Raw genomic sequence first — 27,018 nt, forward strand, 5'->3', positions numbered from 1 at the left:
TGGGGAATGAAAGAGGGGTGCGTACCCCCCTACTAGGGCAGGGGCCCAGTGTTTGTTTACGGGGAAAGGAGATAACAAAGGGTGGGTCTGGAGAGGAGTGTGGTGGGGGGTGGGGGTCGTGGCTTGGAAGGGCCTTGAATGTCAGGCAAGGAGCTTGGGGTTGATGTGGCAGGCACTGGGGAGTCCTGAGGGGCACTGGGCTTTACAAAATGTGCAGGGCAGATCGGCAAGTTGGTGGGGGTGACTGCGACCGTGAGATGCGATGCCCGAGCTGCCGGGGCGGCTTTGGGGTCACTTCTCTGGAAACCTCTGTATCTCGTCTGTGACTTGGGCCAAAGAGAGGATCCACTCCCGGGGCTCCCCGGGGACTCCCCAAGAGCCCTACCTGGCCTTTGGGGTCTGAGGTAGAGGCTGGGCCGCTCACGCGCTCTCCGTGTTCTGTGACATGTCTGCTTCCTGTTTCTCCTCCCTCAGGGGAAGCCTCAAAAGAAAAACGCGCTCTCAAAACAAAGGAAGACGGGTCCTCGACTGCAGAGGAAGCAGGAAGCTCTGACCCTGCTCTGAGCCCAGCTGCCGGGGCCTGGGGACAGCGGGATGGAGTCCGTGGCCCTGTACAGCTTCCAGGCCACGGAGAGTGATGAGCTGGCCTTCAACAAGGGGGACACGCTCAAGGTAGGGTGGCTGGGGTGCGCCAAGTTGGTCACACATGGAATGGGGGGGGGTTAAGAATGAGGGCCCAGGACAGCCCCCCAAACAGAGTCCAGCTTCTAGAGGAGGACGGGCCCAGCTTCTCCAGTTATTGTGATTCTGGACAAGCCACTTGCTTCCTCTGAGCCTCAGTTGCCTCATCTAGGAAATGGGGGGATAATTAATTAGGACCCGTCTTTTGGGGGCGTTGTGAGGGTTCAAGGAGACGTTACCATAGTGCCTGGCAGGGGTTGGTTCCACACCCAGTTTTCCGGGCGAAGAATTTGAAAAGACAGTTGAAAGGAGGGAGGGAGGGAGGGAGGGAAGGACAGAAAAGCTCTTAGGAAAGAATCACGTGGACACACTAACCTCTTGGGGCTGAAAGAAATGTGCCCCAAGTATAAGAATGAGCTTCCCAGCAGTGTGGAGAAAAGGGAAAGGAGAATCCTACCACAGCTTGTGTCTCCTTGTCTGCTCCCCCTTTTCTTTTTTTAGTTTTTGTTGTTTATTTTTTATTTTAGAGAGAGAGCGAGAGAGCACGTGTGCGAGCAGGGGAGGGGGCAGAGGGAGAGAGAGAGAGAGAGAGAAAATCTTAAGGAGGCTCCATTCCACAACCCTGGGATCATGACTTGAGCCAAAATCAGGAGGCAGACAGACAACCGACTGAGCCAACCCAGGTTCCCCTTTTTGATGCACATTGCAGCCTTCTAGGGTGGTCCGGGCCGACGGGTTTGTGGGCGCTCTCTGGCAACGTCCCTGCTTATAAGTCTGCAGATGCAAGCAGAGGTCAGGGGCCAGATTCAGAAGCGGCCATGCCAAGATTTAGGCACTGGAGTGCCGCTGATGTATGTTAAGGAAGTCACTGCCCCCTCCCTGGGCCTCAGTCTCCACACTGGAGCAGCGGCCATTAGACGGGGTGTCTCTCCACCCTGCTGGGCCCCGCTCTTGGCCCCAAGCTTCAAGCACGAGAGGAGGGGACAGGAACGACCATTTGCTGACACCCCACCAGAGCCAGGTCCCGAGCTCAGCAATGCACACTAACGTCCCAGTTAAGCTGCCGAGGTGGGGAGAATCAGTGCCCCCTTTCACAGGTGACTAAACTGAGGCATAGGGAGGTGACACGACTTGCTCGGCATGGGGCCAAATGTGGGGTGCACCTACGTCCTCAGCCCCTGGAACCTTCATTCTGTCCCCGTGGGTCTGGGCTGGGGTTTGGGGAGCTCATGACGCTCCCCAAGAGGAACAGTGTCCCCTTAGGGGGCTCCCTTCCTCTCTATGCTGGGATGCCTGCTCTCAGGTCCACCTGAGGTGCCGGCTGGGGGCCCCGGGGACACGTGGCCATGTGGGGACGGGGGCAGGCTTAGCACCAGCACCACCTATAGCCAGGGTATGAGACCTTTGGTGAGAATCATGTCTAGTTGAGAGATCTTACCAATCTGAGAGCAGTTTGGGGTCTGTAGACCCAGACGTAGGGCTTGGAGGGGAGCAGGACAGAGAGGAAATAGGAATGAGGTGGGTGCTGGGCCCCAGCTGAGGCTCAGAGTGGCCAGCCAGCGGTGGATGGGGATCAGTGGGCGTCCCCCAAGCGACCGCGGTGGATGGGGATCAGTGGGCGTCCCCCAAGCGACCGCAGCAAAGGCTGTGAAATCTCCACTTTCCTCCCAGATTCCTGTGCCCGCGACCCCCACCCCCATGTTAGTCAAGTTTCCCCGCTAACTTCTGCTAAAGCGTCAGCCGACACCTGGTGTGTTTCTTTTACCAGAAGTGCTGGCTAAGGCAGGAGCGAGTGAGCTCATGAGGACAGGGACCACACCAGGGCACCAGGACGTGAAACAGTGCCTGGCATGCAGTAGCCTCTTAGTAAGACATGGGGAATGTTGCAGGGAAGAAGGAAGGAAGGATTAAGGCGTTAGCTGAAACTTGGGCATCCCTCATGTCCACAGAGACTGACGAGGGGACGTTTCAAGCTCAAAGAACGATGGAGGAATGCCAGGCAATGGGAAGAGTGGCCTTTTCTCCCCTTCCTTCCTTCCTTCCTTCCTTCCACAAACACTTGTCAAGCTATGGAGCACATACTCTGTGCCAGGCATTGTCCTAAGTGCTAAGGGTATAGCAATGGAACAAGGCAAAGTCCTTGCCCTCCTGGAGCTGACATTCCAGAGAGTGAGCGACACCAGGAGGTGATACATGGATTGAAGAAATCAACCCAGGGAGATGAAATGCAGAGGGCCAGTGGGTGGGAGGGGACAATGGGACAGCTTTAGGTGGGGTCGTCAGGACAGTCTCTCAAAAGAGGTAACATCTAGGGGTGCCTGGCTGGCTCAGTCAACAGAACATGAGATTCTTGATCTCAGGTCATGAGTTGGAGCCCCACATTGGGCATAGAACTTACAAAAAAAAAAAAAAAAAAGAGGTAACACCTTAGCTGAGACCTGAAGGATGAGTTGGAACCAGCCATGCAAAGAGCCGGGGGAAGAGAGCAGCAGGTGGGAGGGAACAGCTGGTGCAAAGGCCCTGAGGCAGGACCGTGTCAGTGTGTTTGAAGAGTTGAAAGAAAAGTCTGTGGCTGAAGTGCAATGAGGGAAGAGAATCACAGGGTAAGGGTGATGTTGGGAGGTAAGCAGGAATTAGGACCTGTGAAGGATTTGTATTTCATTCCAAATTTGAGGCATACTCACGGAAGAGTTTTCAGCAGGGACAAAGACTGGATCAAGTTTACGTTTTGAAAAGATAACAGAGGGGACAGGAATGGAAGCAGAAAGGGGCTCTTGCAGTCCACTAAGTAAGAAATGAAGGTGGCTTAACCTAAAAAAAAAAAAAAAAAGACAAGATATTATTGTCCTTAATATGTAAAGAGCTCTTATAAATCAACAAGAAAATCACAAACAGCATAATAGAAAAATGGGCAAAGGATATGAATGGGAAAATTGCCGAAGAAGCGACGTAAGCAAGTAAGTGCCCAGTTTCACCAATAACAAAAGACATGCGCCTTAAACCAAGTAACCGTTCCCCATTTGCCAGACCAGTGAACTTTTATTTTAAAAAGAATCTCCAAGTTTGTTGAGGATGCGAGAAAACATGCACTTTTACATGTGGGAGGTGGACAGGTAAAGTGACAATCATTTTGATGCGAACTTGGGAAACATATAAAAAGCCGTAACGATATCCATGTGTGTGAGCCAGAAATTCTGCCTCTGGGAACCCGAGATGTAATCAGAGATGTATGTGTGTTCTCTCATGAAGGGCTCAGGGAGCACTCAGTGTGTCCCTGGTCCCATTCTCCGCCCTGGAGACTCAGCAAGGAGAAAACGGGCACAGTCGCTGCTCACACAGCTGGTATTCTGGTGGCAGACGTGGGCCACAAACCAGATAAATAAGGAAAACACAGAGTTTGTCAGATGGAGAAGGTGTAGAGGGAAAAATAGAGCAGGTGAGAGGTGGGGCACGTTGGCAAAAGCGTCTGCAGTGTGAAATTAACCTGCGTTACCGGCTTAGTGCCAAATATTACACGGTCCTGAAAATGCTCTTTGGGGAGGGTGTTTCATGCCATAAAAAAGCTCCTGAGGGGCGCCTGGGTGGCGCAGTCGGTTAAGCGTCCGACTTCAGCCAGGTCACGATCTCGCGGTCCGTGAGTTCGAGCCCCGCGTCAGGCTCTGGGCTGATGGCTCGGAGCCTGGAGCCTGTTTCCGATTCTGTGTCTCCCTCTCTCTCTGCCCCTCCCCCGTTCATGCTCTGTCTCTCTCTGTCCCAAAAATAAATAAAAACATTGAAAAAAAAAATTTTAAAAAAAAGCTCCTGATTCAGCATCCAGTGGCAAAACGCAGAACGCAACCCTATCCACACAGACAGAGGGTCACCTCTACACAGATAATCAGTGGATGTTCATTTTGTGGAAGGGAAAATGGACAGTTTTCTGAGCACTGGATTTGTGCCTAGAAAAAAAAAAAAAAAAAGACTGGAAAGAAATGACCTGATAAGCTAGCAGTTGTCGGTTCGGGGTGGTGGGCCAGGAGCTAGTCACATTTTTCTCTACTTTTTCTGCACATCTCACATGTTCTGCAACGAGCAAGCATTCCTTTGAGGGCCAGCTGAGGCGGTGGGATAGCACGTTCACAGTCGTGCAGGTGCAAGGTCACATCCTGCCTTTATTTCGGATTTGGATGGATTTTTTTTTTTTGTATTAGCTTTATTTTGTTGGTTTTTTATTTTTGCATTAGCTTTTAAACAGACTTTATTTTTCAGAAGGTTTTTTGTTTTTGTTTTTGTTTTTTTACTTAACGTTAATTTATTTTTGAGAGACAGAGCGCTAGCCAGGGAAGGGCAGAGAGAGAGGGAGACATGGAATCTGAAACAGGCTCCAGGCTCCACACCATTAGCACGGAGCCCGGTGCGGGGCTCAAACCCACAAACCATGAGATCATGACCTGAGCTGAAATCAACAGTCAGACTCCTAACAGACTGAGCCACCCAGGCACCCCCAGAATTTTTTTCTTTTTAAAGAAATTTCTTAACATTTATTCATTTTTGAGAGACAGAGGGAGCCAGAGACAGAGCCAGTGAGGGAGCAGAGAGACAGGGAGACACAATGTGAAACAGGCTCCAGGCTCTGAGCTGTCTGCACAGAGCCCCACACAGCACTCGAACTCACAAACTGTGAGATCATGACTTGAGCCAAAGTCGGACGCTTAACCGACTGAGCCACCCAGGCGCTCCTTAGAAGTTTTCTTTTCTTTTCTTTTTTTTTAATGTTTATTTATTTTTGAGAGAGAGAGGCGGGGGCCGGGAGGGGCAGAGAGAGGATCTGAAGCCGGCTTTGCGCTGACAGCACAGAACCGGATGCGGGGCTCGAACTCACGAACCGGGAGATCATGCCCTGAGCTGAAGTTGGTGCTTAACCCGCTGAGCCACCCAGGACCCCCCCAGAACAGCTTCAGATTTAAAGATTCAGCTTTTCAGATTCAAAAATCAAGGAGACAGTACAGTGGCATCTGGACCCATCCCTCCCTATCCGTAACATCTTACATTATTAGCACCATGCCATTTTTCCCCCACAACTGTGACAAAGTGTATTAGGGGACACCAGAAAGGACAAAGTGGAGGGGACAGGGTGGGCAGGGGGCAGATTAGACACCATCTCTAAATATATAATAACCACAGCTGGTTTGTAATGGTTCGCTGTCCATTTCAAATTTCAGACTGACTGTCCTCTATGTCCAAGTGATTGTGAGTTATTGCAATGGGATCGTCTGTTCTCCTCTATGCATTTTGTCTTCTACAACATATCTGTGGCCTTGGATGAGCACTTAATTGTGTGGCTGCATTCGTGTGTCTACCTTGTCTTTCTCTGCATCCCTGGTAGAGACACGACTGATGTCCCCATGGGAGCTGCGTCACGTCCTGGGTCTCATAAAGGCTGGAGGTGGATGGAGGTTGCTTCTGACTTGCATAGATGCTCAGATCATCTTTCCAGATGGTGGAGGTGGAGGGTGAGGTCCTAGAGGCCACCAGGGTGGAGAAGGTGGGGGTGGCCCAAAGCCCACGGATGGTGATAAAGGGCAGCCCGCGGGGTATGACACGGAGGGCACTTCTGGGAAAGGAGGAAATGCTCTGGCAGCCACCTTGACCTTAGGTGCCTGAGTGGCTCCGTCAGTTAAGCGTCTGACTCTCGGTTTGGGCTCAGGTCATGCTCTCACAGTTCAGGAGTTCAAGCCCCCCGTGAGGCTCTGCGACAACAAATCTTGAAGTTGCAGAAACCTACAACCACCGTGCAATTTTTACCTTAATGGGCTGATGTGGCTACGTTATTAACTAACGAACATACTCAGAGTTTCTGCCTGGCTTTTATTTTTTTAACATGCTGTCTGAAAACATTCTTTACCCCGATTCCCGCGTTTCTTGGGGCCCCCTTAAGTTTTGCTCCCGAGGTGCCTCACCCCCCTCACTCTTGCGGAGCCCCCCCTCTGTGCAACTGTAAAATCGTGAGCACGATGTCACCCTGTGTGCCCCCTTCTCCCGGGGCGCAGCTCCTGGAGCCATCCCGCTCATCCCTCCAACCGGTGCTTCCTGAGCGCCCCTGAGGGCCGGGCCCTGTCCCAGAAGTGCCCGCAGGCAGATCCCAGCCTCTGGGAGCCCGAGGTGAGAACACCTGAGCTCTGGTCTTGGAAGAGACCTGGGTGGCACATAGACCCACACTGGGCACACGGCCCCAGACATCACTTCCTGGAACAAAGCATCCTCCCCGGTAGTCTGGGCACATCCGGGTGCACAGGACCCACTGTTCCCAGCTGAAGGAGGGGGGCCGGGTGGTGGCTTCACCCCCATCTCTCCACGGATGACCCGGACCCCGAGACCCAGACTCGGGAGCCCACAGCCTCCTCGGCATCTCCAGAGACAAGGTCGATGGCACCTCGGACCCAATGCCGACAACCCTGAGACCTCCAACCTGCTCCCCGACAGCCATTCCCATGGCAGCCTGCCAGCGCTCAGCCCAACCCCCCGAGTCGTCCTGGCTGCTCCCCAACTGTCTCGTACCCGGCCGGTCGTTGAGTCCTGTCAGCGACTCTGCCGAAACCTATCCGGAACCTGACCGCCTCTCCACACCCCCTCCCCGACTGTCCTCCTCCTCCAGGCCTCCCCGGACCCCGGGCAGGTGCACAAGCTCCTCACTGCCCCACCTGCCTCTGCTCCTAGCCTCCCCAGTCTCCACACGGTGGCCGTAACTCAGAGCCTGAGCCTCCCCTGCTGCCCCTCCCTGGCTTCTCTTGGCTTTTATTTTTATTTTTTTTTTTAAGTTTAAATTTATTTATTTTGAGAGAAAGAGTGAGAGCACGAGCAGGAGAGGGGCAGAGAGAGAGAGAGAGAGAGAGAGAGAATCCCAAGCAGGCTCCGCACTGTCAGCACAGAGCCCGACGTGGGGCTCGATCCCACAGACGGTGAGGTCATGACCTGAGCCGAAATCAAGAGTTGGATGCTTAACGGACTGAGCCACCTGGGCGCCCCTTCTCTTGGCTTTTAAAGGAAAATCTAACAGCTGCCCGTGGCGTACAAGCCCTACGTGCTCTTGCCTGGCTGGCCTTCCCCACTTCTCCTCGCAGTTCTGCCCTCCTGAGTCAACTCCAGACCCTCTGGACTCCTCTCGGTTCCGAGAGCAGGGCTTGCTACCACCTCAGGGCCCCCTGCACTGGCTGTTCCCTCTGACTTGGACACCGTTCCCCGCATTTTCTCACCTCCGGTTCCTTCCTGTCACCGGGGTCTCAGTTCGCATACCACCTCTTCAGGGAGGGTTTTCTGGACCACCCCATCTGTCCCCTGTTGACAATCTGCCTGCCCTCAACCAGACATCCTCGATCTATTTCGGAGCACCTGCCACTAGTTTAAGGTACCTGTTCAGTTGTTTCCTTCCTTCTTTATTGTCTGCCTCTGCCCACAATGTAAGCTTGTTCCCTGCTGTCTCTCTAGGACTTTGCATGGTATCTGGCATACAGCAGGTGCTCAGGAAATAACTGATGAGTGAATTCCCTGGCTGGGGACCTTGGGGTAGGACAGTGTCCTGGGTGGAGGGCACCCATGGGGGTAAAGGCCGGGGGCAAGCCAAGGTGTGAATTTCACCAGGGAGGAGCTGATCTGTCTCCTTGGTGTCAGTTTTCATGGCCCGGAGGGTCTGTAGCTTTTGAACAATTTTAACGGTAAGAATTCAGCCAATCTGGGGCACCTGGGTGGCTCGGTCGCTTAAGGGTCCAATTCTTGATTTCGGCTCGGGTCATGATCCCGTGGTTCGTGAGTCTGAGCCCCGCATCAGGCTCTGTGCTGTCCCTGGCTTGGGATTCTCTCTCTCCCTCTCTCTCTCTCTGCCCCTCCCTCGCACGCACTCTCTCTCTCTCTCTCTCAAAATAAATAAATTAACTTAAAAAAAAAGAATTCAGCTAATGTAGCTAATGAGAACATCACAGATGAGAAAACTGATGCCAAGACTAGAGAGAGAGTCGGAAGCAGGCGGAGTAGCCCAGCCCCAGGCTCCAGGGCATCTTCCTTGAATCTGTGGCCGTGGAAGACAGCCCATGGGCTTTAATTCTCCCATTAAGTTGGGGCATTATTTTTGTTTTGTTTTCAGCAAAAGTTTTCCTGAGTCAGCCACCTGCTTTCCGTCTGTCCCCGGGGCTGCTGACCTTGCCCAGGCTACAGACTCAGGAAGGAAGGAGTCAACGGGGCCTGGCAGACAGACAAGGGGGTGCCTGCCTGCACAGCCTGGGCCCAAGGCAGCAAATCCCAGCTCTTCCTGGCAAAATGGAACTAAGTTGATGCCCTTGCGTCTGCCTGCCCCCCGGCCCTTTGCACCTGCAATGCCCCCATAGTAGCATGCTCTTCTATATCTGATTTTTTTTTTCCTGTCAACAAATACCCACTAGGATTGAGCTGATGTGCGCATCTGCTCCAGGACTGACAGGAGAGATGCCCCCTTGGCCCTGGGTCCAGACACAAGTGGGAGGTAGAGTGGAGGTAAAAACCAGTGGGCCAGGGTCCCCCCAGACCAGCTGAGCCAGGAACCCCAGGCCCCAGAGTCCTGGCTTGCTGTATGGGCCCTGCCTCCCTGCTGCTGGGTGGCCTTGCTCGCCTCCCACCTCTGGGCCTCGGTGTCCCCATCTGTGAAATAGCCTTTGGTGATGAGCTGTCCCACGGAAGGCTTGCCCCGGGGAAAGGCGGAAGGGGCCCCAAGATTCATTCTGTACATACTGTTCCTCCCTGCGGCCGCTTGGTTGCTCATCCACTGCAACTACCAGCCCGACTAGGGCTGTTTCAGTTCCTCTCGACCCACCTGTGGGGCTGCAGAGGTCTCACGCCATGGACGAGGAGCCCATGTGACCTGGGCAGGCCAGGCCTCGGCCACATCTTAGCCCAAAGACCTCCTTTATTTTGCTCTCTGGTGCCTGAATCCCCACCACCCTGCATTGTCACCCCTGAACTCAGATTATAAGGGTTATTTAAGTGTAAGTGACCCCAGGTGACCACCAGTAGGCGCTGAGCTCAGGCTGGGGCTCCCCGACCTTCCAGGGTCCCTCCGACCTTCACCCCATGGCTCGGTGCACGGCATGCAAATGCTGCAGAAACCCCACGTTCAGGGGCACAGCTCAGGAACTGAGGCACCCCAGATCTGCCCCCCCCAGATCTGCCTGGGAGTCCAGCTCCGGGCCCCCTAAAGTTCAACGCACTGACCAAAACCTCACTGGGTCCCCAGCTGCCCAACCTGGGGAGTCTGTGACCCTCTTGGGGACAGGCTGTCCCGGGCCCTGAAATCAGACACGGCCCTCGTGAACTGGGGCAGGTCCCCAACCCTCCCCTGTGAAGTGGGTCCTGGGCTGGCATGGGTGATGCCCACCTGGGGTCCTGGAGCGGCAAGACCTCAGCTGGTGGCAGCCGTGCCTCTTCGGTAAGCAAGTGACCGTTGTCCCTCCTGCCCGCAGATCCTGAACATGGAAGATGATCAGAACTGGTACAAGGCTGAGCTGCGAGGTGCTGAGGGCTTTATTCCCAAGAACTACATCCGCGTCAAGCCCCACCCGTGAGTGGCTGCCCCCCCCCCCCCCCCCCCCCCCCCCCCCCCCCCCCCGCCCCTGCCCCGGCCCTACCCTCAAGGCGGCTCCAGCCCCTGCAGTCAAGTGTCCTCACCCGGCCTGGCCCAGGCCGAGCCGAGCTGCCCGAAGGGCACCCCTTAAGCACGCCCCTGGCTTCTAGTCATCAGTGTCTATGCTGAGCAGGGGCAGAGGACAGAGATGTGAGGACCAAAGTGGTGGCAGGGTCAGGGCCAGCCCAGGCCACGCCCCTGAGGGCCTGGAACACCAGAGAACGCCCAGGAGAGTGCTGAAGGGGACAGGGCCCCGGGCTCTCAGCCAGCTGGGCCACTGGCTGCGGTGGGGTCTCTGGCAGGTCCTGCTGTCTCTATGCCTCAGTTTCCTTACCTGTAATACAAGAAGGGCCGAGGCTTCAATCTGCAGAGGGTTCTAGAGCTCTCTTTAAGAGTGGGTGTCATGTGTGGGGCCAGGCATCCTGGGACCTGGGACCTGCTGGCCCAGGGAAGCTCCCGGCACGCCCTCAGCAGGTGGCCTCCTCCCACGCCGCTGCCCTGAGAAGGGCCGGGGCCGACCCCGGCCCCAGAACAGGCCCAAGTGGCCGAGAACCTATGAAAAACCGACTGGATATGCCTGAGATGAGGGTGGAGGTAGGCCCCTCACTCAGTCACTCATCAAACACTAGCCGCAGCCCCAGGGGGCCTAGCTGGGTGATCCAGAAACCCATGATGAGACGCTGGGGTCGGAGCAGCCCCATCCTGTGGGAGCGACAGGTCATAAAGAAAGCACGAGATGGGAAGGCCGTCAGCATTGAGGTAACTGGGGAAGGCTCCTCAGAAGAGGTGACAATGAATGGGGTTTTGAAGGGTGTGTAGGAGTTAGCTAAGCAGCGAAGAGGAAGGCATTCCTGGAAGAGGGGACAGAGAGGACAATGAGGAAGAGCCCGTGGCAGGAGGGCCTCAGATGCCAGGCTCACGGTGGTGGGGAGCGTGGCGATGGCTGAGCAGGGGAGGGACCCTGTCACAGGTGGAGGCGTGTGACAGGGCCATGCAGGCTGGAGGGGACAGACTGGAAGCCATGAGGTGTGTGTGACGGTGAGTTAGCAGGGGAGGGCAGTGCAGGGTCAGGGTGGGAACTGGAGGGTATTTCCTCTTTATCTGCCTTCGAGTTATTTCCAAGCTCTACCACCTCCGGCTTCCTGTGCGGGCAGGGCCCCGTCCCACCCACACCCCCAGCTACCCTGCCTGGGTTCCAGGCATCCCCAGCCTCCCCACGCAGAGGCCGCTGCCTCTAGCCGACATCCTGGGCTGCAGCTATGACATCCAGGCCCTGCGGTGGCCCTGTGGGCAGATATCTGTCCCTCTGGCCTTATAGTCTTTGGGTCAATAAAGGGAGAGCACGAGGGGAGAGAGAGAAATGCAGGTGCCCCAGGGAATCCATAAGCCAATGGAGGACAGAGGCAGGAGTGACCACCGGGGGCCCGTGGGTCAGGGAGAGACCGCCAGGGGGAGGAAATGGCCTGGCGAAGGCCGGAAGCCCAGAAGGCACAAAGCTGCTGAGGAGCCCTGAAGAGAAGCTCGCATTTGCTGACCCAAGATTTCGGTGCAGGGCCAGGCCTATCTGGGCGACGCTGGTGGCTGAGACAAGACCGCACCTGTTGGAAGCCATGGAGGGTCCCCGTGTCTGAGGCCCTTGGGGTCCCGGGGGTCAATTCTAGCCACTTACATCTGGGACAGAGCAGGGACAGGGGTGAGGCCCCCAACCCACCCGCCAGGCCATGCCCAGATGTGTTCTTGGCTAACCTCAGCACCCTCCCTGGCCCCAAAATAGCGGTGGGGAAACTCGGCATCTGACTCAGCCCGTCGGGCCCCCGGGTGTGGGGGGAAGGGGAGGGGGAGGGCTGGGGCGGGCTGGGGTCCCAGAAGGCCTCATCCTACACCAGCCCCACGCCTTCCCTGAGCACCCCCACTGTCTCCCCTGCCTGCCCGGGGAGCCCCTGGGGAAACCGTGATACTGACCAGGGGCCCCAGAGGCACCCACCCGGCCGTGTGCCCGCGGCAGCCGTCGGGGAGGGCTTCCCAGAGGAAGGGCATGGTCTGCTGGGCCTGGAAGTTACAGTAGAAGTTTGCCAGGGAGGGCAGCAGACAGGCCTAAGCGAGTGCTGTGCGGGGAGGGGCGTGAGCCATTTCACAGCAGCCGAGGCGCCTGCAATCTCTCCAGGGCAGACAGTGGAGACAGCTGGATTCTGGGGGCCTCGGGAAATGCTTGTCCCGCACCCCGTCCTTCAAGCCACCTGAGGACCAGCCCTGCCTTCTCCTGACGGGGGGCAGGGCTGGCCTCCTCAGAGGGTGTGGTTGCCGAAGCCTTTGAGGGTGACGGCCGCCCACACACTGACGCCTCCTATGGGGTTTTGTGGGTTCTTTGGAGACACCCGAGCCCTCAGGAAACGCCCACTCAGGGCCCCACTGGGACACGGCGCCTGCACCTGTGTCCTGCTGGGGGCCGCGGCCTCCCAGCTCAGCCTCCCAAACTCCGGGGACCCGGGCCGAGCTTTCCAGATGGTGGCCTTGAGCCCCCACACTCAGCAGCCGTCTTCTCTCCCTCCCCTCCCAGGAAATCCACCTTGAGATGGGCTCGGGGTCCCCACCAGTCTGGGGACAGCAGTAGGCTAAGCCTCGCTTCTGGGTGTGGGCTCCACAGAAGCAGCACCTGAGACGCAGTGGGAGGACGAGAACTTTATTTTGGAGCGGGAGGCGGGCAGGGAAGGAGCTAGTTGTCCACACGGCCGCGGACGGCGGCGACAGACAGGAGGGGCACCGGAGGGAGAGGACGCGGCACAGGCACCCCAGAGTGTTCCATCGGGGCAGGGAGGTGAGTGTTTGTCCACCTGCTCATCTCAGAGAATGTTCCGGGGGCTCGGTCCACCCTGCACACAGGCCTGTGTTAGTCGCCAGAAAAAAGCCCCGGGGCCGAACCCTGGTGTTCGCATTTGGCCCAGCCCCGTGAGGGGACGGCGGGGACGGTGGGGACGCGGTGGGACACCACCGCCAGCTGCCGCTCCACCTATCGCCCCGGCTCTGGGCTTCGAGGGCTCGTCAACATCCTGACACAACAGGAAAAGTCCCACCTCACATCCGCCCCCGGTGCCAAACTCAGACTCAGGAAACATTTGCTGAAAGAGGGAAGGGAAGCTTGACGAGGGACGGAGTCTCTGGACCCCACCCGGGGTTGGCCGTGGTGCCACCATGAGACTCTGGCTGCTCTGGGCCTCAGTTTCCCCAGCTGAACAAGAAAGGGCCCAGCCAGAAACCACCTGGACGCTACAAGGGTGGGCAAGGCCCAAAGAGGCCGGGGCTGCGTGGGCCACACAGCGAGATGGGCAGGCCTGGCAGAGAAGCTGAGCCCCAGCCTTTTGCCTCCAGGTACTGGGGGCAGAGGGGCAGTGGGGGTCTTGCAGGACTCTAAGCATCTACCAACCACTTCTGCATTACCCAGTGCTATTTGGTCAGCTAGAAAAGGGACTTGGACCTGTGAGCAAAAGTCCAGACGGCCTCAGTCTGTGCATCTGTGAAATGGGTGCAGGGAAACTGCTAGTGCTTCTGCCCTCCATTTTTTCTCCTTCTTTTTTTTTTTTTTTTTTCACTTTTCAGAATCTCTCATCTAAAACAGAGGAGCTCAGCTGGGGTTGGCCAGGTCGAGGCACCCTAAATTTTGATTTTTCTCATTTCATAATTTCTCATTTCATAATATGTTTGCCTGGCTTGGGCTCAGGAGCGAGAACGCCAGGATCGGGTCCCTACTCCTGCCTGCCATGGTGTGTACCCTTGGGTTCGTTGCTGTGCGATTCTGAGCCTCGGGCTCCTCATCTGTGAAATGGGTGCAATCACACCTCCTGTGTCTCGGGACCGCCGTGAGGATCCGCGATGTTGGACGCCCGGCACACGGGGACGGGGTAGCCTGGCCTCCCCACTGCCCTCACTCGCCCCCTCCCTCTGCAGGTGGTACTCGGGCAGGATTTCCCGGCAACTGGCCGAAGAGATTCTGATGAAGCGGAACCACCTGGGAGCCTTCCTGATCCGGGAGAGTGAGAGCTCCCCAGGGGAGTTCTCTGTCTCCGTGAAGTGAGTTCTGACCCATGGGGGAGCGCAGAGAAGGGTGGAGAGAGTAGTCTCCCTGAGGGAGGAACAGCCAGAACCTGGAAGCAGGTGACTGTCTGGGGTGGGGGGGGAATGACACGCACCCCGGCGTGTGGTCCAGAGTGGTGGGAATATGCTTGGAAAGGGGGTCGGGGCTGCCTGCAAGGCCTCAAGTGCCGGCGCGAAGGGTCTCTGGACATTATTCTCTGGGCAGTAGGGAGCCATCATAGACTCATCATGAGCGGAGGAAGAAGGATGCCAGGGTTTGATGTAATGGAAGCCACTGGGGGCGGGAGAAGCATCGAGACACCCAGGGCAGGTGCCCCACCCTGTGCTGTGAACAGGGTGCCACCATATGGTGCCGTGATTGAGATGAGGGACTGTGGGGCCAGGCTGCTTGGGTTCAGGTTCTAGTTCTGCCCTTTCCTGGCTGTGTGACCTTGGGCAAGTCACTTAACTTCTCTGTGCCTGCTTCCTCTGATATGAAATGAGTAATTGCAAGGAATATATGAGTCAATATATATATATATATATATATATATATATATATATATATATATATTTTGAGTCAATATATTCAGAGCGATTGGAATAGTGCCTGACATTGAAGCAGGGTCGCCGTGATGGGAAGGTCTGGCTTTGTGACCAGCAGCTCCTCGGGCGTGACGTGGCAGTCTCTGGGGAGCCCAGAACCCAATCCCAAAGGCCACAACTAGGGCCATGGAGGAATCCAGGCTGGAAGGTAGAAACAGGAACAGGCATCGGGGGCGAAGGGGTCTGGTCTCTGTGTTTCCTATTCTCAGGACCTGGGACAGTAGGACATAGATGCATAAATTCACAGAATATTTTGTTGAGCTACATGTCCTGTGCCAGGCTATTCTAGAAGCTGGGGAAATGACGGTAAAAAAAAAAAAAAACCAAAGTTGCTGCCCTGATGGGTTTATGTCCTGGTGGGAGAGACAGACAGCATACAAGGAAGCAAAGGAATAGAGCAGGAGCCAAGGTGGTCAGAGATGGCCTCTCTGAAGAGGTAGCATGTTTTTAAACGTTTATTTATTTTTGAGAGAGAGGCAGAGACAGAGCATGAGTTGGAGAGAGAGAGGGAGGGAGACGCACAGAATCTGAAGCAGACTCCAAGCTCTGAGCTGTCAGCACAGAGCCCGACGCAGGGCTCGAACTCACAAACCATGAGATCGTGACCTGAGCCGAAGTCGGACGCTTAACCGTCAGAGCCACCCAGGCGCCCCAAAGGTAGCATTTGAACAAAGATCTGAACTTGGAAGTGGAGGCTGCCCAGGTCTCCAGGAATGAGAACCTGGGAGGAGAGACTTCTATGCAGAGGGAATAGCAAATGCAAAGGCCCTGGGGTAGGAATGCACCTGGGCCGTGTTGGAGTCCATAGGAGGTGGTGTGATAAGAGCAGAGAAGCAAAGGGGGAGAGGATGAGGGATGTGGTCAAAGAGATGAAGCTGACAGGTCCTGACAGGGAGTTTTCTCTGGGAGCAGTAGGGAGCCATGGAGGGTCTTGATCAGGGGGAGAGGTGATTGGCTTCCATTTTTTGGCAGATCCCTCCGGCTGCTATGAGGAGGAGGGATGGTTGGGAGTAAGCGGGAGCACTTGGAGGCCAGTGAGGAGCCAGGCCGGAGGTGGCAGTATCTGGGACTCTGGAGGGGGCTGAGGACATGAAATGCGACCGGGGAGGGGAGTGGTGTGGATCTGCGAAGTCAGGGCCCCCGGCAAAATGCCGACTGTCAGGGTCTCCGCGGGAGGCGCCCACGGTGCCAGCTTTTCCTGTCACTGACCGCTGTATTGGGGTGGCAAGGTTGCCAGCGGGAGGGAGGGAACAAGCAGTGGACCCTGGAGCTTGGCAGTGTGGCCCCTAGGAGGCCGTTCTCCCGGGACTGGGTTGGTTCACGGCCAATGGCTTGATTGTCCAAAGGATAAATGAACGCGGGGCCACTTTGTTTAATGTGCGGGCCGGGGGGGAGTGTGACAGGGCGCTGGGGTCCAGGGAATCCCAAAGAAGCAGAGAAAGAAAGACACGGACAGGGAGGCTGCTGGGGCATGTGTGTAAAAATGACCCAACATCACGAGAGTTCTCGGCACTTACCTGATCCCCTCCAAGCTATGCAAGCAGCCGGCCAGTTCCTTTTACTTCCCTTCCGCCCTTGACCTCCAGGGACCAGACCGGTTATCCCAGGGGATGGGAATGGCTCTGGCCCTCTTTGAGCCTCTATTTCCCCATCTTAAAAATGGGAGCACTGTTGAGGCACCTGGGTGGCTCAGTCGGTTGGGCGTCCGACTTCAGCTCAGGTCATGATCTCGCAGTCTGTGGGTTTGAGCCCCACGTTGGGCTCCGTGCTGACAGCTCAGAGCCTGGAGCCTGCTTCAAATTCTGTCTCTCTCTCTCTCTCTCTGCCCCTCTCCTGCCTGCACGCCATCTCTCTGTCTCCTCAAAATAAATAAGTCTTTAAAAAAATTTTTTTTAATGGGAGCACTGTCAGTGTGCATGTGTATGGGGGTGGGGGGGATGCTGTGAGTTCTTAGCTCTGATCCACCACCCCGCCCCCCGCCCCAGGATGGTCGTGGGCATCTGGAGTGCTCCCTGGGTCACTTCCCACTTCCACAGCTCAGCCTCCACTCCCCAGGATCCGTGCAAAAGCAGGAAATGGAAATTTTCCGTGTGCTCGCTGTCCGAGGGCCTGGTCAGCTGGGAATGGCGCCACCAGGTGGGCTGGTCCAGCTTCGAGGGGCTCCTGGAATCGGTTCAAAAGCCCAAGATCACCCAGCAAAGCAGGGGCACAGGGGACTCAGCCGGACAGCTTCTGCAGCTGGAGCTGAGGGGAGGTGGTGGCCCTGCCAACCCCCACCCTGCCTCTCCCACCTCTGCGATCAAATCACACCTCCATGCACTGCCCTCTTCTGGCGATTCTTTGTAAATGCAGCCCGGCTGGTGCAGGTTCAGACGCTGCTGTGTATGTGTGTGTGTGTGTGTGTGTGTGTGTGTGTGTGTGTGTAAGAGAGAGAGAAAAGAGAAGAGAGAGGGAGGGGGAGAGAGAGAGAGAGAGAGAGAACCACAGAGTGGGACAGAGAGAGGAGTCAAACCAAGGAGTGTGGTGGGAATATAGACACGGCCTGGCCCAGGGGTCTCCACGATGAATGAATAAATACGAGCAATTCAGAGACAGGGGACACTTTCCACATGGTGAAGGAGGTGATATCTGAGCTGGGCCCTGAAGCCCGAGTAGGAGTTTGGTGTACAAAGAGAGGAGAGGCATGTCAGGCACAGGGACTAGCCTGTTGGACCCGGAGTTGGGGTGGGGCAGGGGTGGGTTTGGATAGCAACAAGTCTGACCAGGAGGGGAGACAGGCAGTACTAGGAAGTAGTTGTTGAGCAGGGGAGGCAGCACCCACGTCCTGGGAAAAGGCCTGGGAGCATCTTTCGGAGAAATCCTAGCACATGCCCTTCCGCACGTCCCCCAGGGCATCCTGGCCGAGCCCCCCCCCTTCCCACCCCCCCCAGGTCAGAACCAGAAGGAGCTTCCAGGGCTCAGCTCGCTGTGGTTTGTGCACAGCGTCACCAGGTGGCGTCCTCCACCCCCCAGTTTCATCCCAGCTGAGCCACGCCTCCTAGGTCCTCCTCCCATTCCTGGTCCATTGTCTCTCCCGGGGGCTTTTCAGTGGCCCTTGGAGGATCACAGGGCAGGGATTACAGTTGGAAACTGAGACTCAGAGGGCATATATGGCTGGGAGTGTGGGCTTTTGAGCCAGAATCTCAGCTCTGATACTAGCTGTATAACCCTGGGCAAATTACCCTCTGAGCCTCAGTTAATAAGTGCACCAAAAATGCAAGTTATACTAGTGATTATATTACCTTCTAAGGGCCACACTGCTTCCCAGCCCCCTGTCCCACGAACCCAGGGCTACTAGGGAAGGGGCAGTGACAGAGTGGCAGGGAACCCAGTTCTCGTCCTGACTTCGCTTCCGTCCCCCCCACCCCACCCCGTGCCCCCGGGCAGGTCCTGGCTTTCTCTTGGCTGTAATGGCCTCATCTACATCATAGAGACAGCAACCCCCAGGTTGTGAAGTCCAGTGACTCGATGGCCATCCAGCAAAGTGACAGCTGTGCAGGTTCACGTGTGAGAGCGTTTCCGCCTGCATCAGCTTGGCTCTCGGGGACTCTGACCCCATTCCACGTGGCATCTCCCGCATGCTCACGCCAAGCCCCATAAAGCTGTCAGAGGTGGGGTTTATGGGCCTGGGCTGCCTCTCGGAGTGAGAGAGGCCACGGCTGACTGCCCTTTATGAATTTACAAAGGGCTGTCTGTCACCACTTCCGGGGGCATGTCTGAGCTGGCAGCCAGCAAGCCAGGGACCAAGGCTGGGGCGCAGTGCCTGGGCTGTGTCGCTTTTGTCCCACACTCCCAGCCAGCCTGTGGTGGACTTCTCCACCGTAAACGGCAGGTCGCTCCCAAGTGAGGCATTTTGCTTCCGTTCAGGCCGGAAGCGCCCTGGAGTCAATGCACGTACGTTTGCTCTGGTCACCGAGTACCTACTGTGTGCCAGGCCTTGTCCCAGGTGCTTGGGATTCGGCCATGAACAAAATGGGACAAAGCTCCCTGTCCTTCGGGCCCCCATTTCTACTGGGGTGACAGACAGGAAACAGTTATGCAAATTACATAAAATCTTGGAAGATGATAAAGGCTCTTGGGAAAGTGAAGAAGGAAAGAAATGGTGGCACAAGGTGGAGGGTGCAATACTTTGCAGGCAAAGACAGAGAAGAAGTGATCCCCAGAAACCCCGTTGGCAGGAAACGGGGGCTCGGAGAAGTGCAGTAACTTACCCAAGGTCACACAGCAAGGAAGAGTGGAGCAAGTGCCCATTGACCCTCTGCGCCCTGACAGACCCACCTGTCCTGAGTCCCAAAGACCCACGGGTCCCTGCCAAGGTCCCTTTGGTTCGATTTCATGTCTGCTGCGGCACGTGTATTCCACCCCAGCCCTTTTCTGAGGCTAGAGAAGGGCCAGGCCTAATGGAGATCACCGGGTGGGGGTGAGCACCCAGACCTCTGCCCTGGAGGGCCCACAGGCCCCAGCCGGGGCAGTCCTGGGGCTCCTGACCTTACCCCAGCCTTGTTTATCCTGTCCCTTTGCTGCTGCCACTGTCCCTTTGCTGCTGCCACCAGGCCAGAAAAACCAGCCGGGCAGGACAGGCTGTTGCTAGCACCAGGACTCAGTTGGTCCTTGAGGCTTTTGTTACAGCCCAGAGGCCAGGCCCTGCCCCTCGTTCCCCCCACCCTGCCCACAGTGGGTGGGTGTGGGGGTCACACACAGAGACAAACACACCCACGGCTGCAAAGAAAGGGACTCACACATACAGTCACACTCACGGAGCAGAGAGAGAGAGAGAGAGAGAGAGAGACCTCCCCCTCCCCCCCACACCCCTAGACACGAGAGACAGGGACACCAGGCACACGCAGGCCAGCACACTCACACAAACACCGTGGGCACTGCCACTGTTGTGGACCAGCTCCACATGGCCCCTCCTCTGGCCTCGCCCAGGTCGAGACCCCTTCCTGGCCGCCCTTCCCGCCTCCAGCTCAGCAGGGCTCACAGGGCACGGCTGTCTGCACTCAAGCCATCCCCCCTGCCCAGTTCGGGGGTCATCTGGAGTCAGACATGGATCCCCCTATGTGCCCTGCAGCTCCCCTGGGCCGGGGGGAGGGAGGGAGAGTCCACAGAGGGTCTAAAGGGTTCTCAAACACCTCAAGGCTCCACCCGGGCCTTGAAGGATGGCTAAGGCCAAGACCACAGAGGAAAGGGAAGGTGTTCCTGGGGAGATCACTAGCAAGGGCCCCACGAGGCTGGAAGATAAGCTAGCTAGAGAGAGAGGGACACTGCCCCAGATGCTGAGTCCTTGGGGCCACCCGATGGAAGTGGCCCTGCTCAGCCTCAGACAAGTGTGATCACTGATCAGGAGGGGCCACGCCTGGCTTACATGGCCGCCCCTGGCTGTGGGCAGGCCTCTCTCCTTTCTGGGTCCCGCTCTCCTCACTACAGAGCAGGAAGTTTGGAGCAGGTGGGAGAAGGGACAAGGCCCGTCATTTACTGAGGACCTACTATGCACCACACACAGGTGAGGGGCTGGAACACACAAGCATCCCAGATTTGAGAATTCTCCTAATTCTCAGATTGGAAGGTCCTAGAATTCCTGGGTCCCTTGTCCCTCTCCTGTCTCATCTCCTCTTCTCTGCTCGCCGATCGTCCTGTGTGATCAGGGAATGCTTTGCTCCTGATAACTTTCCTGGTAACTGAAGGTAACCTCCAAGCACCAAAAAGTTCAAAGTTGTAGTCCGTTGGGGTTGAGGTCATTTTCATTTTCTTTCTTTGTTTCTTTCTTTCTTTTTCTAATGTTTACTGTTTATGTTAATTTGAGAGAGAGAGAGACGGATCACAAGCGGGGAAGGGGCAGAGAGAGAGGGAGACATAGAATGTGAAGCAGGCTCCAGGCTCTGAGCTGTCAGCACAGAGCCCGACGTGGGGCTCGAACCCATGAACCGTGAGATCAGGACCTGAGCTGAAGTCCGAAAGTTGGACGCTTCACCAAGTTGGAGCCACCTGGACACCCCCTGGAGATCATTTTCACAGCTACTACCCCCTTATCTGTCCCCTTACCCAAAGGGGAGGGGCCGTCCTTACCCCAGGTTCCTCCTCCTGCCTCTGCACCAGGTGGCCCAGACATGGAGTCCTTGGGGTCCGTTTCCTGGTTTCTCACTTGCCCGGCTTTGGGTTGCCTCACTCCGCTGCTGGGAGAGACACTCCTCCCCGAACACCCCTGCCAAAGTCTAGGGGCCGGGGAAAACCTGATCTCGCAGGGACCGGACACTAGGGAGTCATAGGGCTTAGAGGCTGCCTCAAGGGGAGTGTGTGGCCTCTGGGAGGCTGTGGCAGACCAGACAGGGCAGGAGGCACCGTCCGCCTGCCCGCCCTAGTTCCATCCCAGGAACACGGGCATGCATGTCGGCCGGCCGACAGCATGCGTGGCTTAGTCACCTGGGAACAATGCTTGCTGATGAGCGGCTTTGTCTCGGGTTTGGGGATCACTGCTCCACCCGGTCCCAGAACTGGCTCGCCTTGGAGCTAAGCTGCCCTGAGATCTGGATGTGTCTTAGAGAGGTGTCGGGTCTATTTCAGGGTCAGGACACCTGGAGGGCTGGAATCACAGCTCAAAGCGGACCGGACAGTAGAGGGTTTCAAGAACAAAGCACCTGATGAGCATTTAAGCCTTGCGCCTTGACGCTCTAGTCCCTGGGTCTAGCCTCTCCCAGCTGGGCTAGCCCTCAGGGCCCACTCCGGCCTCCCTGCCTTTTCCGTGTGTAGTATGCAAGCCATTATGTGCAGTGAGTCAGAAGAAGGCCGTACAAGGGGCTGAGGAACCCAGGGAGACCTCTGACTCTGAGTTTGGGCCATTTTACCTGGGCTTTGAGGCATGAGTAGGAGCTTGACTCGAGAAGAATTTGGAGAAAACTGTGTATGCAAAGGCTTGGAGGGGAGGTATGTTGGAGTGGAGAGAGAGATTCTGTGTGGTTTGGACCCCTTAACGTGGGCAGGGTGGGAGGCATCCCACTTTGCCCACCCCCCCCCCCCAACACACGAACAGAACAGATTCACCTTAAACAATTGTCTTCAGTCTTTAATCTTAAACCTTCAACCGAGCAGCGCACCCGCCCCAGGACTGACGCTGGAGGAACCACGGGTCCCAGGCCTTCTGGGCTCTCAGCTCCACCAGCCACCAGGGCAGGAAGCCCTTCCACGGGCAGGTTCCTAAGCTGGCTTCTTTCTGCTGGGGAGCCGGGGTTCTGCTGTGTTCTCTCCGAAGTCACCAGCAGAGTCCCCGCCTCCTGCAACCCCCCTCCGGGGAGTGCATCAGCGCCCCCCGTTGGGCAGGTGAGGAGGCCGAGGCCCAGAGGCCCAGGTGAGCTGACCGGAGCAAGGAAGGGTGGCCGTGGTCTTTTGGCCAGGCCCAGAGGATGAGAGGGAAGGCCTCCTGGGGATCACAGCCCAGGGAACAACGTGGTGCAGTAGCAGTCCTGGACTTGGGCTGACAAGGTCTGGGATGTTCCCCGTATCACAATTAGAATTATGATTACTGCTATTGTTGTACAAAGGGAACCAGCAGGGGAACATGCTAGAATGACGCTTGACACGTGGGAGCTTGGATGTGGCCCCCCAGCTCCGGTTTCTGTTGCCGCGTGTGACCCTGGGGGGGGGGTCACGGTTTGCACTCAGGGCCTCAGTTTCCCCGCCGTACAAAGGGCTCGGTTTGCACCTCCTGGACCACGTGGTGGGGCCGGCCACCCTTGCAGAAGGGAGGGGAACCGCAATGGTTTGTGCTGCCCATTGTCCTAACGCTGGCCCCACCTCTGGTCCCAGTCCATCATGGCCTGCCCTGGCGTATGGGACATGCTGCGTGCGGGAAGAGAGTATATGAAGTGTATGAAGGAGGTGAGGCTGGGCAGGTAATCAGAGCCAGATCTCGAGTCCGAGGTGTTAAGATTTTCTCCCGAGGGCAATGGGGAGCCATAGAAGGTTCTTGAGGTAGGGGGCAGATAGAGACATGAAGCATCCGACACACCTGAGCTCCTCTCCCACCTGCAGGCTTTGGTCTGAGTCAGCATGGTCTGAGGACTCACTCTTCGTGGGACCGTGAGGACCGGGAGGGGGCTAGGGGAGACTGTCATGTCTGAGGGGCATATTGAAGAGGTGTGAGAAGAGAAGGCCGTTTATTGATTGATTTATTTTTAAAGTTTTATTTTGAGAGAGAGAGAGAGAGAGAGAACAAGTGGGGAAGAAGGGCAGAGAATCCCAAGCAGGCTCTGCACTGTCAGCACAGAGCACGAGTCGGGGCTTGAACCCACAAACCGTGAGCCCACGACCTGAGCCGAAATCAAGAGTCGGACGCTTAACCGACTGAGCCACCCAGGCAACCCCCTCCTCCGAGAGGAACCCGTTCAATGCTGCCAATTAGCCACAGGCAGCATTTTCTGAACCCTTGTCCAGAAGGAAGGTGCTACCATTATCCAGAAGCTGAGGTTTAGAGAAGTTCAGTGACCTGCCTAAGGTCTCACGTCGACCTGCCCTCCCGCCCTGCACCTTCTCCCCCGACTGCGGGTCTCAACCAGGGCTGAGAGGGGCGAGCTTCCAGGGGGAGGCAGATGGGAGGCCCCGGGGCCCCGCTGAGGCTGCCCCTCTCCGCTAGCTACGGCGACCAGGTACAGCACTTCAAGGTGCTGCGCGAGGCCTCGGGCAAGTACTACCTGTGGGAAGAGAAGTTCAACTCCCTGAATGAGCTGGTCGACTTCTACCGCACCACCACCATCGCCAAGCAGCGGCAGGTATTCCTGCGGGATGAGGAGCCCCTGCTCAAGGTAGGGGCCCCCCCTGCCCCTCCCCCCCAAGTGAGCCTCCGCGGGGGGGCCGGGACACCTGCCGGGTCTGGCCACCCCCACCCCCACCGGCAGCCCCGCATCCAGCCCAGGCTCTAGAGTCCGACTCTGGTGGCACTGCGGTGAGACACGCAAGGGTGGGGACGGAGAGGGAAAGGAAAGGAAGGAAGAGAACGGACGTGACGCGGGGCCACCAGTGTCTGGCTTGTTCTCAGCTCCTGGTGCAGCGCGTGGGTCACAGTAGGCACTCGGTGTGAATTTGCATGAATGAAGGTACAGACACCTGCTGAGCCTACTGGATGCCGTGCCCGCTGAGCTGGGCTTAGTATGCTGGGGTCCTCATCTGGCCATTGCCCAGGTGAGGAAACTGAGGCACACCCAAGACCACCCACCGGGTAGGCTCAGTCCGGGGTTCTGGCCCCGAGGAGCTCGTCTTGGGTGGGGTGGAGGCAGTGTGAGCGCTCCTGGGTGAGGGCCTGGCTGGGCTCAGGGTGTGTGTGTGTGTGTGTGTGTGTGTAGTGGGGGGTGGGTATCCAGCCGCCACTGGTCCTCGCAAGAACAGCAATTTGCTAGCCAGCCCTTTCATCAAGGGGCCCCTAGGACCAGCCCTCGCTCTCATTAGAATGATGATAGCAGCCAACCGGGTTATTAGCCCCGGTGTGGTTTCCTCTGGGAGGGGGGTTCGGCAAGGCCTGGGGCTAGAGGTCAGGACCCTGGGACGGCCCAGTTGAGCCTGGGCTTTTGCAGGGGAACCAGGGAGCATAGCCTGGGGGGGAGGCTGACGGACTGCTACAGAGAAGCTCCAGTCCTGCCTGTCCCTAGACCCCCACCACGTGTGACCTTTGTCCGTTCCTCAACTGGGCCTCAGTTTCCCCTCTCATGTGCCAGGAGGGTCAAACGGTGCCTCGGGAGACCCCCGTTCATGCACTCTGGGCCGCCAGGAAGCTGCCGGGCCTCCTCAGTCTGATCCTGGGGCTGGGTCGGTGGCGAGCTCTCCGTCTGAGCCACCTTCCCTCCCCTCCCCCCTCCCCCCAGGCCTCTGTCCCAGACCTCCTGCAACCTCTCCCCTTCACCGCCGTGGGCCAGGTCTGCCCTTGGAGAATGCGAGGGAGCCAGTGTGGAGCTGGCTGAGGGCTCCCCACACCGCCCCCCCACCCCCACTGCCTCGCTCTGGCCTGGGCCCTGGGGTCACCCACCCTGTGGGAGAACTCCAGAGCTGGCTCAGTCCCCTAGGACCCATGCCGCCTCCTACTTCCTGGGCAGAGAGCCGCTAATTACAGCCTGTCCACTGATCCTATCACCCATCCTGGATAAGATTCCGCAGGCTCAGAACAGTGATGCCGGTGGGACCGGTAGGGCCGGGACACCGGGTATAATCGTCACGGCGACAGGCTGACGTGCCTGCAGAGAGCTCTTGTCCGCCCGCCATTTGCAGGGGGGGAAACTAAGTCCCACGAGGGTGGGGACTTACCCGAGGTCACCTCGGGGTATAGATAGGACAGGAACCCAGGCCTGAGAGCTGGGAGCAGCCCTGAGTGACGTCCTCTCCCTCAAAGCTCGGTCAAGGGCGCAGCAGTAAACTCTGTTCTTGGCTACGCACCACTTTGCAGCTTATAAGCCCCGTTCCTGTGGCCAGGACAGCGGTGTTGGTCTGTGGAGAGGGTGGCGTAGACTTGGAGTGAGAACAGAGTCCAAGCTCAATTCTGCCCTCCCACCCACAGCAAATCACTTCTCTTGTTGGGGCCTCATGAAAACCCCCACTAACCACCTCCTCCCCTCGCAGGGCCCCCGGGCCTGCTTTGCCCAGGCCCAGTTTGACTTCTCGGCCCAGGACCCCTCACAGCTCAGCTTCCACCGCGGTGACATCATCGAGGTCCTGGAGCGCCTGGACCCCCACTGGTGGCGGGGCCGGTTCTGCGGACGCGTGGGCTTCTTCCCACGGAGCTACGTCCAGCCGGTACAACTGTGACCGGGGTGGGGGCCCGGGGCGGGGGCAGAGCCAGCAGGCCATCCGCCCACCAGACACTGAGGTCCAGAGGGAGGACGTGGACGCCCCGTCCCAGGGTCCCACGGGGCTCAGCCTCACTGGAACGCGGACCTCCTCACTGCCAGGCCCGGGCTCCCTCTGCTTCATACAAACGGAGACGGGGCCTCGGTGCCCGAGGACCGCTGCGATGTGCAGTGCTCACCAGGCAGGGGGGGCTCCCAGAGCTTCCTGCTGGCCTCTTCCTGTTGGCTGCCAGCGGCACGGTGTCACGGGGCAGGGGGACAGAAGCCCCACTCACTCCAACCATCAATGGCCGCGGTCTCAGGGCTCTTGCATTTGGGGGCTCTACCCGAGGAAGCATGGCGGACGGGTTCACCTGGGGCTGACCATCTTCTGGGCCTCCCTGCCCACCCTCGGATGGCCCCTTGAGGTGTTCTGGCTACCGGGAAAGTGGCTTAGCGGTGAGGGACAGGCAAGGGGGCTGCACGCACATTGACCTGGACCGATGGACGGACTCCAGGTGGAGACTGACTTCTCAGCAGCCCCCTGACGACTTCGGGCCCCACTTGGGTGTCCAACACCCTCACCCCACCACAGACACTTTGGGGAGGGCCTGCGGGAGGGGAGTGCAGGGATGAAAGAAACAGGCAGCTGTCCCTCTCCCATAGGCCCGACACGATGGACAAGCTCCGAGGGCAGGCCCCGGGCACAGCCACTTGGGGGACCCGGCTGCTCTGGCCTTCTCTGTGTAGGCCCAACTTCTGCCCGGACTGGGGTTCCCGGAGCTCAGGGAAGCTACAGGCCAGGCGGGAGGCCAGGGCCACCGCCAGACTTTGAGGTCCAACAGCATCTGGGATGGGACACTGGCCTGAGCACAGGCGGGGCGTCCACATGGAATGTGCCACCAGCAGCCGGTACTGACTAGCCCCTGCCCAGGGCCTGGGCACTTTGGGGAGCAGGAAGCATGAAACGGGGCTCCGAAAGTGCTTCGAATGCCAGGCTGATGGTGGAAGGGGCAGGGAGCGGGGAGGGAGGGAGGGGACGGCCTCGTGGCAGCCAGGAGCAGCTGGGATGGGAGGCAGGAGTCCAGGGAGGGGGGCTCCCCTCTGCCCAGGGCCGTCTGGAGACCCTTCAAGCCCCGAGCTGCTCCTGACCTGGGCCCGTGTATTCAAAATAAAAACAGGAAAATGGCTATAAGT

The 27,018-nt window shown here is 57.6% G+C and overlaps 1 protein-coding gene across 4 annotated transcripts; it reads left to right on the forward strand.

Moving 5' to 3' along the window:
- The first annotated feature begins 490 nt into the window (after nucleotides 1-490).
- On the forward strand, nucleotides 491-27,016 carry GRAP (GRB2 related adaptor protein). Of its 4 annotated transcripts, none has more exons than XM_006939895.4 (6): nucleotides 494-672; nucleotides 10,146-10,243; nucleotides 14,249-14,371; nucleotides 23,646-23,781; nucleotides 25,616-25,789; nucleotides 26,488-27,016. In XM_006939895.4, the coding sequence occupies exons 1-6, from the start codon at nucleotides 595-597 to the stop codon at nucleotides 26,569-26,571; spliced, it is 693 nt and encodes a 230-aa protein (XP_006939957.1). In that variant the 5' UTR covers nucleotides 494-594; the 3' UTR covers nucleotides 26,572-27,016. The 4 variants fall into 4 exon arrangements, with proteins under 4 accessions (XP_044900121.1, XP_006939957.1, XP_044900122.1 ...); XM_003996365.5 differs by having other exon boundaries at nucleotides 497-672; nucleotides 23,646-23,814; XM_045044187.1 differs by lacking the exon at nucleotides 23,646-23,781.
- Nucleotides 27,017-27,018: the final 2 nt, after the last annotated feature.

Source organism: Felis catus, chromosome E1, assembly GCF_018350175.1.
Source record: "Felis catus isolate Fca126 chromosome E1, F.catus_Fca126_mat1.0, whole genome shotgun sequence".
In the NCBI taxonomy this organism is placed as follows: Eukaryota; Metazoa; Chordata; class Mammalia; order Carnivora; family Felidae; genus Felis; species Felis catus.